The 12,818-nt window shown below is 40.2% G+C and overlaps 1 protein-coding gene across 1 annotated transcript in view; it reads left to right on the top strand.

Annotated features, from left to right (window-relative positions):
* The window catches only part of nbas (NBAS subunit of NRZ tethering complex), a 425,480-nt gene that overhangs the window by 366,458 nt on the left and 46,204 nt on the right, over window positions 1–12,818 (top strand). The window contains exon 49 of the mRNA XM_002941372.4: window positions 3,824–3,963. Within this exon, the coding sequence (XP_002941418.3) occupies window positions 3,824–3,963 (140 nt within the window). The remainder of the gene's footprint in view (window positions 1–3,823; window positions 3,964–12,818) is intronic.

Raw genomic sequence — 12,818 nt, 5'->3', positions numbered from 1 at the left:
CACTTTATGCACAGTCAGTGCCTTACTGTAATGAATTCTTAACTCTTGCACAATTGTACCCCGCGCCCCATAGGCCCGGACTGGCAATCTGTGGGTTCTGGCAAATGCCAGAGGGGCTGCTGTAAGGTGCCATAGACAGTCACTATTTATTGGGCTTGTGGGGGCTGTTTGGGCCTAGTTAGAGTCCTGTGCTAAACCAATTTTTTGACCTACAACCCGCATTTTTACTCACTTTGACGCTCTGCCCAACACGATCTGCACTTGCCACCATTACAGGAAGTGCTGTTGCAGCAAACCGGAAGTGACATCAGAAGAATGTTTAAAGAAATAAAATATAGATAATATAGGTAATATAATATAAGAGATATGGATAAGACCCACATCTATACCCACATCTGAAAAAATCCTACCCACAATCCGCAGGGTACCCGCTTTTCTTATGGGTAACCCTTGGGTACCCAATCCGCTGCAGGACTCTACTCTGTGTGTTTGAAATGCTAGGGCGTATTTTGATTCCCAGTCCAGACATAGCCCCTTGCAATGGAAGAGTATAGCATGGGGGGGGGGAATGTTGAAGATAAGTGGGGGTTGAAAATGAAGACTTAATATAGGGGTGTTGGATGTGAGTGTTATGCCCCTAAACCAATAAAACCACACCAGCATTTTCTTCTGGGCTTTACTTTCCCTTTAAAATCTGGCCCAGGAACTTGCACCATTCAGGGTAACCGTTCAGTGATATTTTATAAGCAGAATCCCCAAACTGAAGGCAGAAATGAAAGAGCCTTCGATATGATCTCTGCGATGGCTGTGTAATTCATATTACTGGGATGAGCTGAAGGGCCGTCTTGGAAATCTCTGCTGCCTGATACAACTAATAGTCTGGAACTTGAAGCCTGAAATGATAGTTCTGCAGTAATTAGGAAAAATATGAGCAGTAAAATCCCACCCATGAATGGATTAAGCGCCACACGTTTAGGTGAGGGCAAATGGAATACAATAAGATCAGAGGGGTTTGCTGAGGGGAGACGGAGCATCTGGAGACTTGGTCAATACAAGATGAAATACATTTCTTTTCATGAACTTCATTTTCTCCTGTGAGGATTAATGTGGGCTGAATCCTAATGCGCTCGCAGCCCTGCAGATGAGCCCTTTGCAGATGTCGTCGTTGGTTCTGGTGGATTTATGGGCGGATTTCAGATTTGCAGCCCGTCTGTGTGTTGTGTTGGGCCCCTGGGAAAATGAGATTTTTATTTTAAAAAGAGACTCAAATAATCCATCCATGGTTTGGAGAATTAACTTCTGGGCCCTGCTGCTAACACCCCAGTAATATCACCCCCCCAGCTTCTTGTATTGCACGAAAACTGTCATTTGGGAGATGATTAAGCAACTGGCAAAACTGAGGGACATGCAATTCATTTTTCATTATAAAGGGTATACCACCCCCCCCCAAAAAAACAGCATTATTAATAGCTGTTTTGTTTGTATACAAACCTGGTGGCCCAGATGCCCCAAGCTATTTTGTTAAGGCAATAATACATTGGGGTTAGGTCACGTCAACAAGTAAGAGTCTCAGAAATATTATTGAAAGTACTTTTTCTATTTTTGCTTGTACAGGTATAGGACCCATTATCCAGAATGCTCGGGACCAAGGGTATTCCGGATAAGGGATCTTTCTGTAATTTGGATCTCCATACCTTAAGTCTGCTAAAAAATCAATAAAACATTAATTAACCCCAATAGGATTTTTTTGCATCCAATAAGGATTATTTATAGCTTAGTTGGGATCAATTACAAGGTTCTGTTTTATTATTACAGAGAAAAAGGAAATCAGTTTAAAAATTCTGAATTATTTGATTAAAATGGAGTCTATGGGAGACAGGCTTTCCGTAATTCGGAGCTTTCTGGATAACGGGTTTCCGTTTAAGGGGTCCGATACCTGTAATACTAATTGTGCAAAATTATACATTCCATGCACTGAGTTATACACTAAATGGTAGTTTAGGGTTTTTTTGTAGATAACAAGTTGTCTAATTCCAGGCAGTGTCATTCTGTGGCTACTAAAGCAAACAAAGTGCTGTCTTGTATAAAAAAGGGCATTGACTCAAGGGATGAAAACATAATTTTGCCTCTTTATAGGTCCCTGGTAAGGCCTCACCTTGAGTATGCAGTGCAGTTTTGGGCTCCAGTCCTTAAGAAGGATATTAATGAGCTGGAGAGAGTGCAGAGACGTGCAACTAAACTGGTTAAGGGGATGGAAGATTTAAACTATGAGGTGAGACTGTCAGGGTTGGGGTTGTTTTCTCTGGAAAAGAGGCGCTTGCGAGGGGACATGATTACTCTGTACAAGTACATTAGAGGGGATTATAGGCAGATGGGGGGGGGTCCTTTTTTCCCATAAAAATGCTCAGTGCACCAGAGGCCCCCCCTATAGATTAGAGGAAAGGAGCTTCCATTTGAAGCAGCGTAGGGGGTTCCTCATGGTGAGGGCAGTGAGGTTGGGGAATGCCCTTCCTAGTGATGTGGTAATGGCAGATTCTGTGAATGCCTATAAGAGGGGCCTGGATGAGTTCTTGAACAAGCACAGTATCCAAGGCTATTGTGATACTAATATCTACAGTTAGTATTAATGTTGGTACAGGTGTATATATGCGAGTGGATAGATAGGTCAGTATGAGTGTGTGTATATATGTGCACTGAGTCCATTTGCAGGGGTTGAACCTGATATACTTGGCCTATGTTTGAGTTAATTTTCCATTTTTGATTCTACAGACCAAGGTACATACTGTACATATGGATCCAACTCTGTTTTGATATGACTCAGCACAACATGTATAGCATTAAACAGAAACATGAAAATGTAATAGAAAAAGGTGTAATAATCCTTTGCTGAGATGCATGGAGTTGGGGGTCTCTGGTGATCCATCTGAGCCAAATGTCTAGATAAACTTGGCTCTATGTGTAGATGTTGTCAGGCTGTGCAGATTGTGCCTGGGCTTTTATCATTTTCTATCGCAGCTCTGTACATTTATTTTTATTTGCTAGAGCCTGTTTTTTTTATTATCATTACCCTTAATTATTGTAAACTTGCAGTAGGAATAAATGGCCCTTTAATGACAATCCTGATGTATATATAAATGCATCACTGAAATGTAATGTTTGTTTCTGTCCTCGCTGTTTGAATATGAATGAGAGTAAAGGGCGTCAGTGGTTTGGAAATGTCATTCTGTAATCAGTAAATAAAGTATCAGACTGTAATTAAGTGATGCTAACATTTGCCTTTTTTTTTGCTGTGTTTTAATGATAATTTGATAGAAAACAGGGAATTGGGAAACGGAAAGCTCCGTGGCCGGCAAGAGCATAGGAGGTAACTTAGTGAGAGAGCGATGGTGCTTCAGGTCCTCCAGTTAACACAAGGAATAATGTTAGTGGATGGATGTTCCACTTGCACATGAACCTATTAATATCTGTACAACTGAGAGCCCGCGGGTCAGCCAACCTTGAAACACGTCAAGGATTGAATAAGTGCCACCGGGGAGAACTCACAGAATCTCTGCTTTTGGTAGATGCTCCTGACAGAACCTTTGCTCCTTAGGGTTTTAACTGGTTAGCCTTCTGAAGAGTCAACAAGATCACTTCTACTAGCCCTTCATAACTAACCCTTCATAACAAGCCCTATTATGTATCATGTATTTAAACCTTGGCTCCATTACGAGCTCCAGCCTCGTTTAGCCAAAATATATTAGGCTACACGGCTTTTATATTGATATTCAGTTTCAAAGAGCAGCCAAGGACTAAACTCTGTGTGTGTTTTTTCCCCTCGCAGGTAGAAGTGGCTGACATTGAAAATGAAGAGAAAAGACACTCGCTTTTTATGGAGTTGTTGGATATAAGTCACAGCGGTGCCGAGTTCCAGCATTTGGTTTTACTCTTACAAGCCTGGCCTCCCATGAAAGGTGCAGCGGCGTAAGTAATGATTTGCCGGCCCGATAACGTGGGCACCAAATGAGAGCGCAATATTGGGAGCTAATCTGTAACGTGTATATTAGGGACACTCGAGCATTTTATTGAAACAAAGATAAAAAATTGCATTTTGCCAAGCAGAAAGGAAGCCATTTTAGCAAATACAAGGTAATTCATTCTCTTCTGCTGCACAGATTAAATGTAACACTCGAGCATTTCTTTTGGATTTCTCATATTTCTTTTCAAAACGCAAAGGAGGCTGTTAGGCATGGAGTGCATATGAACCGGGAGACAATATCAAATGGAATTTTAAGTGCCAGGGGGCTTTGGAATCGTTCTTATGAAAAGTGAAAAACATGTTATTCAAAGTGGAATTAAGTGTAAGACAATACAGTACTTGAATAGAGCTATTGAACCCGGTATTGCTGGGATAAATAGAAATGATTTAAGGGGGTTTCCACCCATAATCTGTTTATTTGTATAATGAAAGAAAATGTAACTTTCCAAAGTGGGCAACTTTCCAATATACGTTAATAGTTGGCATCACCATTTCCTAAATTCTAAAACCATATCAAGATTATTTTCTATAGCTAGATTACATTCATTCACGTAACTATGATTTTATAACTATATAATATACAGTCTGGTCATTTCCCTATGGGACCAAACTGTAATTATATCCTTATAAACGGTGCTTAGTGATGTCATCAGTTATAATCGGAGCTCAGTGATGTAATTGCTGTCACATGACTCACTAAAACTTTTAAATTATAATAAATAAAGTACCCCCTGTTGTAAAATATGGGGCTGTTAGAAGTCACCTCAGAGTTCTACTGGCCTGTATAAAAGCACTTGGCCTTCGGCCTTGTGCATTTATATGGTCATGGAACTCCTCAGTGACTTAGACTTATAATATTCCCATATTTTACAAAAGGGGGTACTTAATTCACTGTATTACAGGTAGGAGTCATGAGACTGTATTACTATCTGTATCTGTATGATAATACCATATGCAGCTTGTGTGTGGCTTGATTGCCTTAATCAGCAGTCACGGTTGCCAATTAGCCCTCTTTCAAATACCATGAAATGGGCAGGCTTCATAGAGTGAATAGAGTGTCCTGCACTGAGAATTCTAGGGCCCCACTGTGTCAAGGTTTTGGCCAAAGGCCAGCTCTTTTGGTTCAGCTATATCCTGAGTTCCTGGGCAATCCTTTGTGTCAATTACCTAGTGAGCCATAGGTGACATATTTTTTAGACCAGCAGCACTAAGCACATTTGGATGGAACTACTTTCAGTTAAAGTGGTTGTAGACGCAACTCGCTGTGGCTAAAAGTGCAAGTTGATCACTGTATATGTGAATGTAAATAAGCCCTCAAGTGTTCATAGCGACAGACAATGTTTGACCCTTAGTAGCGAGTAAGGACTTTGAAAGAGTGAGGGGTTAAATGATTTCCACCAACGAGAGCGAGAAGAACATCTGCCTCAGCCCTTGTCTTCTTTTATTGCTGTTTACCAGAATATGCAGTGATTTAGAGCTAGCCTTTTTGTCTGCACTTTATGCCACCAGCAATCATTCAACCTTTTATCTATGCTTCAAGGTGAGCGCTGGAATTAACTTTCTTTATGGGCAACTCAGCACGAAGTGCCATCCTTCACTTGTCAACTGTGGGGTTGGGAGCTGGTTACTAACTCCTCTCGCTGAAAGTTTCTCCGTGCCATTGATCTTCGCTCTGTTTGAACTGAGGAAATAGACTCCCTGTAGGGATTATAAATGCTTACTTGTCCTAGATGTTAAGGGCCAGTTTCCATTAAAAACTAATTACTGTATATTGTGCCCTTTCGAGTACCGGGCTCTGAACAGTCCCAAAAATAAAAAAAAGATTCATCCCCGTCCTTCGTGGTGGCACAGTCTGGTCTGGCCGTTTGATGTAAAATAAATACAATTCCGAGGCTTTTTATCTGGGAGCTGCTAGAGAATAATGTTTCCTTGGCTGCATTTGATGTTCTAAAGGACTTTCCATAAAAAGAAACCACAGAGTATATTCTGTTTCAATATCTCTCTCTACTGGATTACTCGGAATTCTCATTATCTGGAGATGATCAATGTGCCTGTAGGTACATTAGCATTGTTTGCATACTAGCCCCGGCAAGCGGAATACAAAACTACCCACGTAAAGATCTGTCAGGCGTGGAAATAAAACAGTTGAGTTTTCTGACTTTGTATTCAGGGAGCCATTTGCATTACTGAGTTGACACTGTATATCTGGAAATAATAGCTGATCCCCCGTGGCCAGTCGAGCCCCATATCTTGGGAGCAGGCAGGGAAGCGTCATTATGATAAAAACGCTACTAAACTGAAGTGGTTGTTTAATAAATCTGTTTCATAAGTAGCCTTCACAGGTTTTCTCTTACTGTTTTCCAATGATTTGTGAGTCGCTCAACCTTATATTTCTTGCTGCAAACAACTCAAGGCAGCCCTATATGAGCTGATACCGTATTGCGTCCTATTAGCCGGCCCGTGGGCCAAACTGAGGGAACCTGTATGTGCCTTTTGGCCTGACATTAACCAGTATGGCTATAGAGAGAAAGCCAGCTAATGCTTAGACTTCACCACTAAGGTCCTGAATAGACATATATGATGAAGCACTTAATGGTGCGAAACGCGTAAGGAGGGCGTAGTATGGGGACCATGTGGTACTGGGATGCACCCTTATGTCGTATGGTATAGCATGCTTGTAATTATTTGTAAACTTTACATTTTTTGCATATTTCACTAATAACTTGCTTTGAAGTTTATCTTTTGGGTTGACACTGAACCATCAGAATGGCAGGAAATAAAGGGAACCTATGGCTTAATTTTATGAACTATAATATTATATCATTATCGCTTTTATAGCAGGTACTGGGTAAAGATGAACATTTAAAACAAAAAGCAAGCAATTATCGTATCAGCAATTCCAATATAGGTTTCTAAATAACACTTCATTCAAAGGGTAACCTATTCCTTCATATTTTGCTCTTCTAAAACTATTATCCTTTTTTAAGTTTAAAGCTGATCCTTTTCGCAGTATCCGATATAGAGATTCTCCTTATAAGATCTCCAAATAAGATAGCTGAGCCACAGCAAGAAATGTATGTTAAAAAAACAATATAAGTCCATTTGAGACAAGCAATGTGCTCAGTATGTCATTTCTGAGCTCCCAGAGTGCGTATCATGGTCTGACAGCTGTACCGGCCCGGTCAGACGCTCCACCTGCCCTGTCCTTAGAGAGAAATTGCTTTAATCCCTACCTCTTCCTTGGCTTCCTTTGTACAAGGCACTTGACAAGTTATAGCAAATTTATACTGTTCAGCTCTAAAGTATAATACTCCCAACTCTCACTCTGTTTCAAGGCCCGCTTTGTGTTCCTATAGCAAAAGTACTGGTATGGGATCCCTTATCCGGAAACCCGTTATCCAGAAAGCTCTGAATTACGGAAAACCCGTCCCCCATAGACTCCATTTTAATAAAATAATTCAGAATTTTAAAACCGATTTCCTTTTTTTCTGTAATAATAAAACAGTACCTGTACTTGATCCCAACTAAGATATAATTACCCCTTATTGGGGGCAGAACAGCCCTATTGGGTTTATTTCATGGTTAAATGATTCCCTTTTCTCTGTAATAATAAAACAGTACCTGTACTTGATCCCAACTAAGATATAATTACCCGTTATTGGGGGCAGAACAGCCCTATTGGGTTTATTTAATGGTTAAATGATTCCCTTTTCTCTGTAATAATAAAACAGTACCTGTACTTGATCCCAACTAAGATATAAATAACCCTTATTGGATGTAAAACAATCCTATTGGGTTTAATTAGAGATGCAAATTACGATCCAAACTATGTAAAGACCCCTTATCTGGAATACCCTTGGTCCCAAGCATTCTGGATAACGGGTCCCATACCTGTAATATTAGTTTCCATTATTATTTTAGTGATGACACACACCCATATAATGGGGAATAGAGTGCAATATTCTCAGTATAAAAATTTCAATTTGAATCACCTCATCTCACCCCCAATTGAATCCCTGTCCAGCAGCTTTATTGGCTGGATTCTATCAGGTTTGAGGTGGATAGTATATGATATTATAGCATTCATTTTATCCCAGTACTTATCCCTAAAAGCAATGGGGAATCGCACTGGGGGAACTGCAAACCTGAAAAAAATTTTTAGGAACTAGTATAAAACATTAGATAAGAGCATGTAGACATAAGGAGTATGTCTCCTTGTAGATTGTAAGCTCTTTTGGGCAGGGCCCTCTTCCCCTCTTGTATCGGTTATTGGTTGCTTTATATGTTACTCTGTATGTCTCCTTGTAGATTGTAAGCTCTTTTGGGCAGGGCTCTCTTCACCTCTTGTATCGGTTATTGGTTGCTTTATATGTTACTCTGTATGTCTCCTTGTAGATTGTAAGCTCTTTTGGGCAGGGCTCTCTTCACCTCTTGTATCGATTATTGGTTGCTTTATATGTTACTCTGTATGTCTCCTTGTAGATTGTAAGCTCTTTTGGGCAGGGCCCTCTTCCCCTCTTGTATCGGTTATTGGTTGCTTTATATGTTACTCTGTATGTCTCCTTGTAGATTGTAAGCTCTTTTGGGCAGGGCCCTCTTCCCCTCTTGTATCGGTTATTGGTTGCTTTATATGTTACTCTGTATGTCTCCTTGTAGATTGTAAGCTCTTTTGGGCAGGGCTCTCTTCACCTCTTGTATCGGTTATTGGTTGCTTTATATGTTACTCTGTATGTCTCCTTGTAGATTGTAAGCTCTTTTGGGCAGGCCTCTCTTCCCCTCCTGTATCGGTTATTGATTGCTTTATATGTTACTCTGTATGTCCAATGTATGAAACCCACTTATTGTACAGCGCTGCGGGATATGTTGGCGCTTTATAAATAAATGTTAATAATAATATTAATGTACACAGCTGCTATACGTCAGGTAGCCATCAAGTACTGTTCTCTCTTCAGTACATATCAACATCAGCACCCACAGAGCCGTGACAAAAGGTTCTGTCACCCAAGGTGAGAAGAATCTAAAAACAGTGCAGCTCTTGAGCATGTGAAAATCCTATGTTCCCTTAACAATTACTCATCCGATCTAGCAATTGCTTTATACAAGTAATAATTATCTGTTTGCCTTTACATATTCTATAGACCAGGGGCCCCCAACCTTTCTTACTTGTGGGCCACAGTCAAATGTAAAAAGACTTGGAGAGCAACACAAGCACCATAAAAGTTCATGGAGGAGCCAAATAAGGGCTGTGATTGGCTATTAGGGGCCTCTATGCACCCTATCAGCTTACAGGGGCTTTATTTGGTAGGAAATCTTGTTTTTATTCAACCAAAACTTGCCCCCAAGTCAGGAATTCAAAAATAACTACCTGGTTTGGAGGCACTGAGAGCAACACCCAAGGGGTTTGTGAATAACATGTTGCCCCTGAGCCACTGGTTGGGGATCACTGGTCTAGGCCTTGTGATTTTCTGGTTTATTTACCTTGGTATTTCCAACCTGGATCAAAAACAGAAGTTGCTAAATACGGCACCAAAACTGGTTCCTTGTAAGATTTCAGATTTGGATTTTTTATAAAATGCCTATAGAAGGGCTACACATCCTATTTCTTAGCCTTTGCAACTAAAAGGATGATACCATGTTTCCATTTAGCTACACATCCTATGCCCTAAGGTCCAAGTAGAAAAATATTTTAAAAAGTATAAAAAAAAAATGTTACAAAAATATCTTGGCTGAATAAAACTTGATTCCTCTTGTAAGAGAAATGCACAATCCCCCTTTAGGGTCAGAAAAGTTAGGTACGACTCCCCTTGTTTAACATGTTTGGATTTTATGGTTGGATAGTGGTGAAATAAACACCAAGAAGCTTTTGAAAGTATTCTGGAGCAATGCTCGCTAAAGGCACAGGAGAAGGGTATTAGAAAGTAAAATATATTGACTATGCCTTAGAGCGAAGCGTCTCAATCTGGGAGACCAATGATTTTGGAAACACATTTGCAATTCTGAAAAGAATACAATGTTTTGTTATGCAACAAATACAAAAACCAGTCTGCCTTCCTGTTGTTCTGATCTCAGACATTATGTTCTGCATTTCTAAGACAAGTTGCATTCCAGTTACTGCGAAAAACAATTTGTTTAAAGAAGTATGATAGAGCGGAGTGAACTTTAAGCACTATAAAGACCATTATTAAAAATTGGAAGGTCAGTGCCACCATCATTGGCTTGACTGTATTGGATTCTTCCAAAGATACGTGGGTGACTGAGAAGCCAATGGACAAATACAGGGAGAGAATACATTTTATTCTAGAACACAATCCTTACCTGGCACACTGTTCATACCAGTCAGGGAGAGGGCTGTGTCTGTATGTACATCCTTCAAAAGGCCTGTTCTACCTTCCCAAGCTTTAGTTGCCATGCCCCATCCATCTATTCATTTGACATCAATACATCCACAAATCTGTTCTGGCTGTTAGGTTAAGACGAATGAAACCATTACTCAAGAAGGTCCACCCTGAATGTCTTTTGATGTATTGAAGAACTCAGGAGATTCTGTTGCTTTGTATGGTCCCTTTTGAAGTACGACGATTATGTGTCTTTGTTGGTTTCCTTTTGAAGAATGAAAGCATAGGAGGTGTTATAGTTGTGTTATAGATAAAACTGTCATAGTATGTGTCTTCTGCAACCTCAAGCAAAAGCCTAATGCATCATAGCGCATTCTCCAACACCCTAAGGGGCAGATTTAGCAAAGCACGAATTTCGGCTTGTTAAAAGTACGACTGGGAAAAATTCAGAGCAACCACGATAATTTCTGATGTGCAGAGATTGTGCGAAAATTTGTGTCGTGGTCGTACGAAAATATTGTGGTTGCGATCCGCAAGTTACGAAATTTTCATATCAGAACGATCACAAACGATGCGAAAACCTTTCTGACTTTGAAACTTCAATGCATGATTTTGGAAGCCTCCTATAGGACTTCAACCTGGCCCAAGGAAAGTCACGATCCCGAAGCTTCAATGAATTCCGAAATGTTTGTAGTCGTTGCAGCAAATACGATTTTGTCGCGGAAACCACAAAAAAGTTCTGAAATTTAACTAAAATATTGTGGAAATAATGCCGCAAAGTTCTAAAGATTAGAAAAAATACGAAATTTTTCTCATTCGTACTCCTTTGTAATTTAATGAATGGGCCCCTAAATGTAGAAAGTTGGTAATTGAGTAAGTCCATCAAGTTCAGCTTTTTCAAGACCAACAGTTCCCTCAGCAGACTAGAAGCCTTGTTGTCCATATACGGAGAAACATGAATTCCTGGACCCAATATGACAGTATTTCCCTGCATTGACTAATTCTGATTTAATCTGATAATTCAACTTTACATCTCTTTCTATAAAAGCATCTAAGCCATTTTCAAGTGTCTCTATTGAATCACTTATTGGCCTCCATAGAAACGGAGAGAATAATAGAACTTCCAATAAAGGCTCCTTTATACTGAGGATGCAGTCTGCTTCCTTCTAGTCTGATTGGCCCACACTCAGCTACAGTGGCAAGTTAGTTACACTAATCTTTGTATATAGGTTTTCACAATGATTAACTTCTCTAAGCACATCTACCTTGTTTCTATTATGAATTCAACTTATAAAAAGTAAAGGGCAATTGCATCAACGCAAATTCCCCTTGTGCTCTACCTCATATAAATGTAATGCCTCCTTAGAGATGTAGATGCTCCTTCCCACAGTGTATTTATGGCCGTATGGCACATTCTAAATATAGCATTTACTATGGTCCAGTTCATGATGGGATATATTATACAAAATGCTTGTGTTTTTTGTATAACTGATCTTTCTGTAATACAGATCACTATACCTAAGCCTGCTTAAAATCAACACCTGTATGTGCTTTCATCCTAAAAAAAATCAGATGTGTTTCAGAAAGCCCCTGTTACCACACTGAAAACAACTTCACTGAACTAATTCTCATTGAGACTGCAACTTAGGGTTGTTTTTTCCTCCATTATATGAGCATACTTGCTGTTCCTATTGATATGTAGCTAAGCGGCTAAATGTCAGACTTGCACTTATTAAAGTCTGAATTCCGCAGTGTGCATTTGGGATTTTCCATTTCAGAATTTTATCTGTGACTTGGTATTACCATTTTCATTTCCTTCAGTTGCTCCTTGTAAATTTAGCTTTTTGTGCATTCAGACAGTGGTAGTCTCATTGGGAGATATTCTCTGTATTAGTATAAAGGTGGCCATGCATGGGCTGATTTAAGATTCCAATTTGGGTTCTTCCGACTCATTCGGCAGCTTATTTGCCCGTTTATGGGCACCCCCGACAGGCCTACCTGACTAACATTTAGCCTAAAATTGGCCAGATCTCGATCAGGCAGGTTTGATTTTCTGTTGGATCGGGGACTTCTTCTGCTCATTAACGTGGCCCTCGATCCTACAGCGTCTATGCCCATCATTTTGATTAGATTGTTTGGCCCTACAGCCAAACGATTATAGTAGCCTGATATTGGAAGAAGATCTGCTCGTTTGCTGAGGTCACCACATGAGCGGATCACGGTGCATGTGGCCTCCTTAAGGCTCCAGGCAGACAATAAATCTTCTCTATTGCTGGCGACTAATCTCCTCCAAATGCCTTCCCATCAGCAATAATGTAAATCACCGATAGGCTAATGTATGCAGCGCAAGGAAACTTTGGAGGACTTTGGGGGCGCCATGTACCGTATGGGGCCCATTTACTTACTCACGAACGGGCCGAATGCGTCCGATTGCGTTTTTTCCTAATGATCTGTATTTTTTCGGA

Source organism: Xenopus tropicalis, chromosome 5 (genome assembly GCF_000004195.4).
Source record: "Xenopus tropicalis strain Nigerian chromosome 5, UCB_Xtro_10.0, whole genome shotgun sequence".
Taxonomy (NCBI): Eukaryota; Metazoa; Chordata; class Amphibia; order Anura; family Pipidae; genus Xenopus; species Xenopus tropicalis.
Note: the sequence above shows the minus strand (reverse complement) of the source record. Positions and strands in the feature narration are given on the sequence as shown.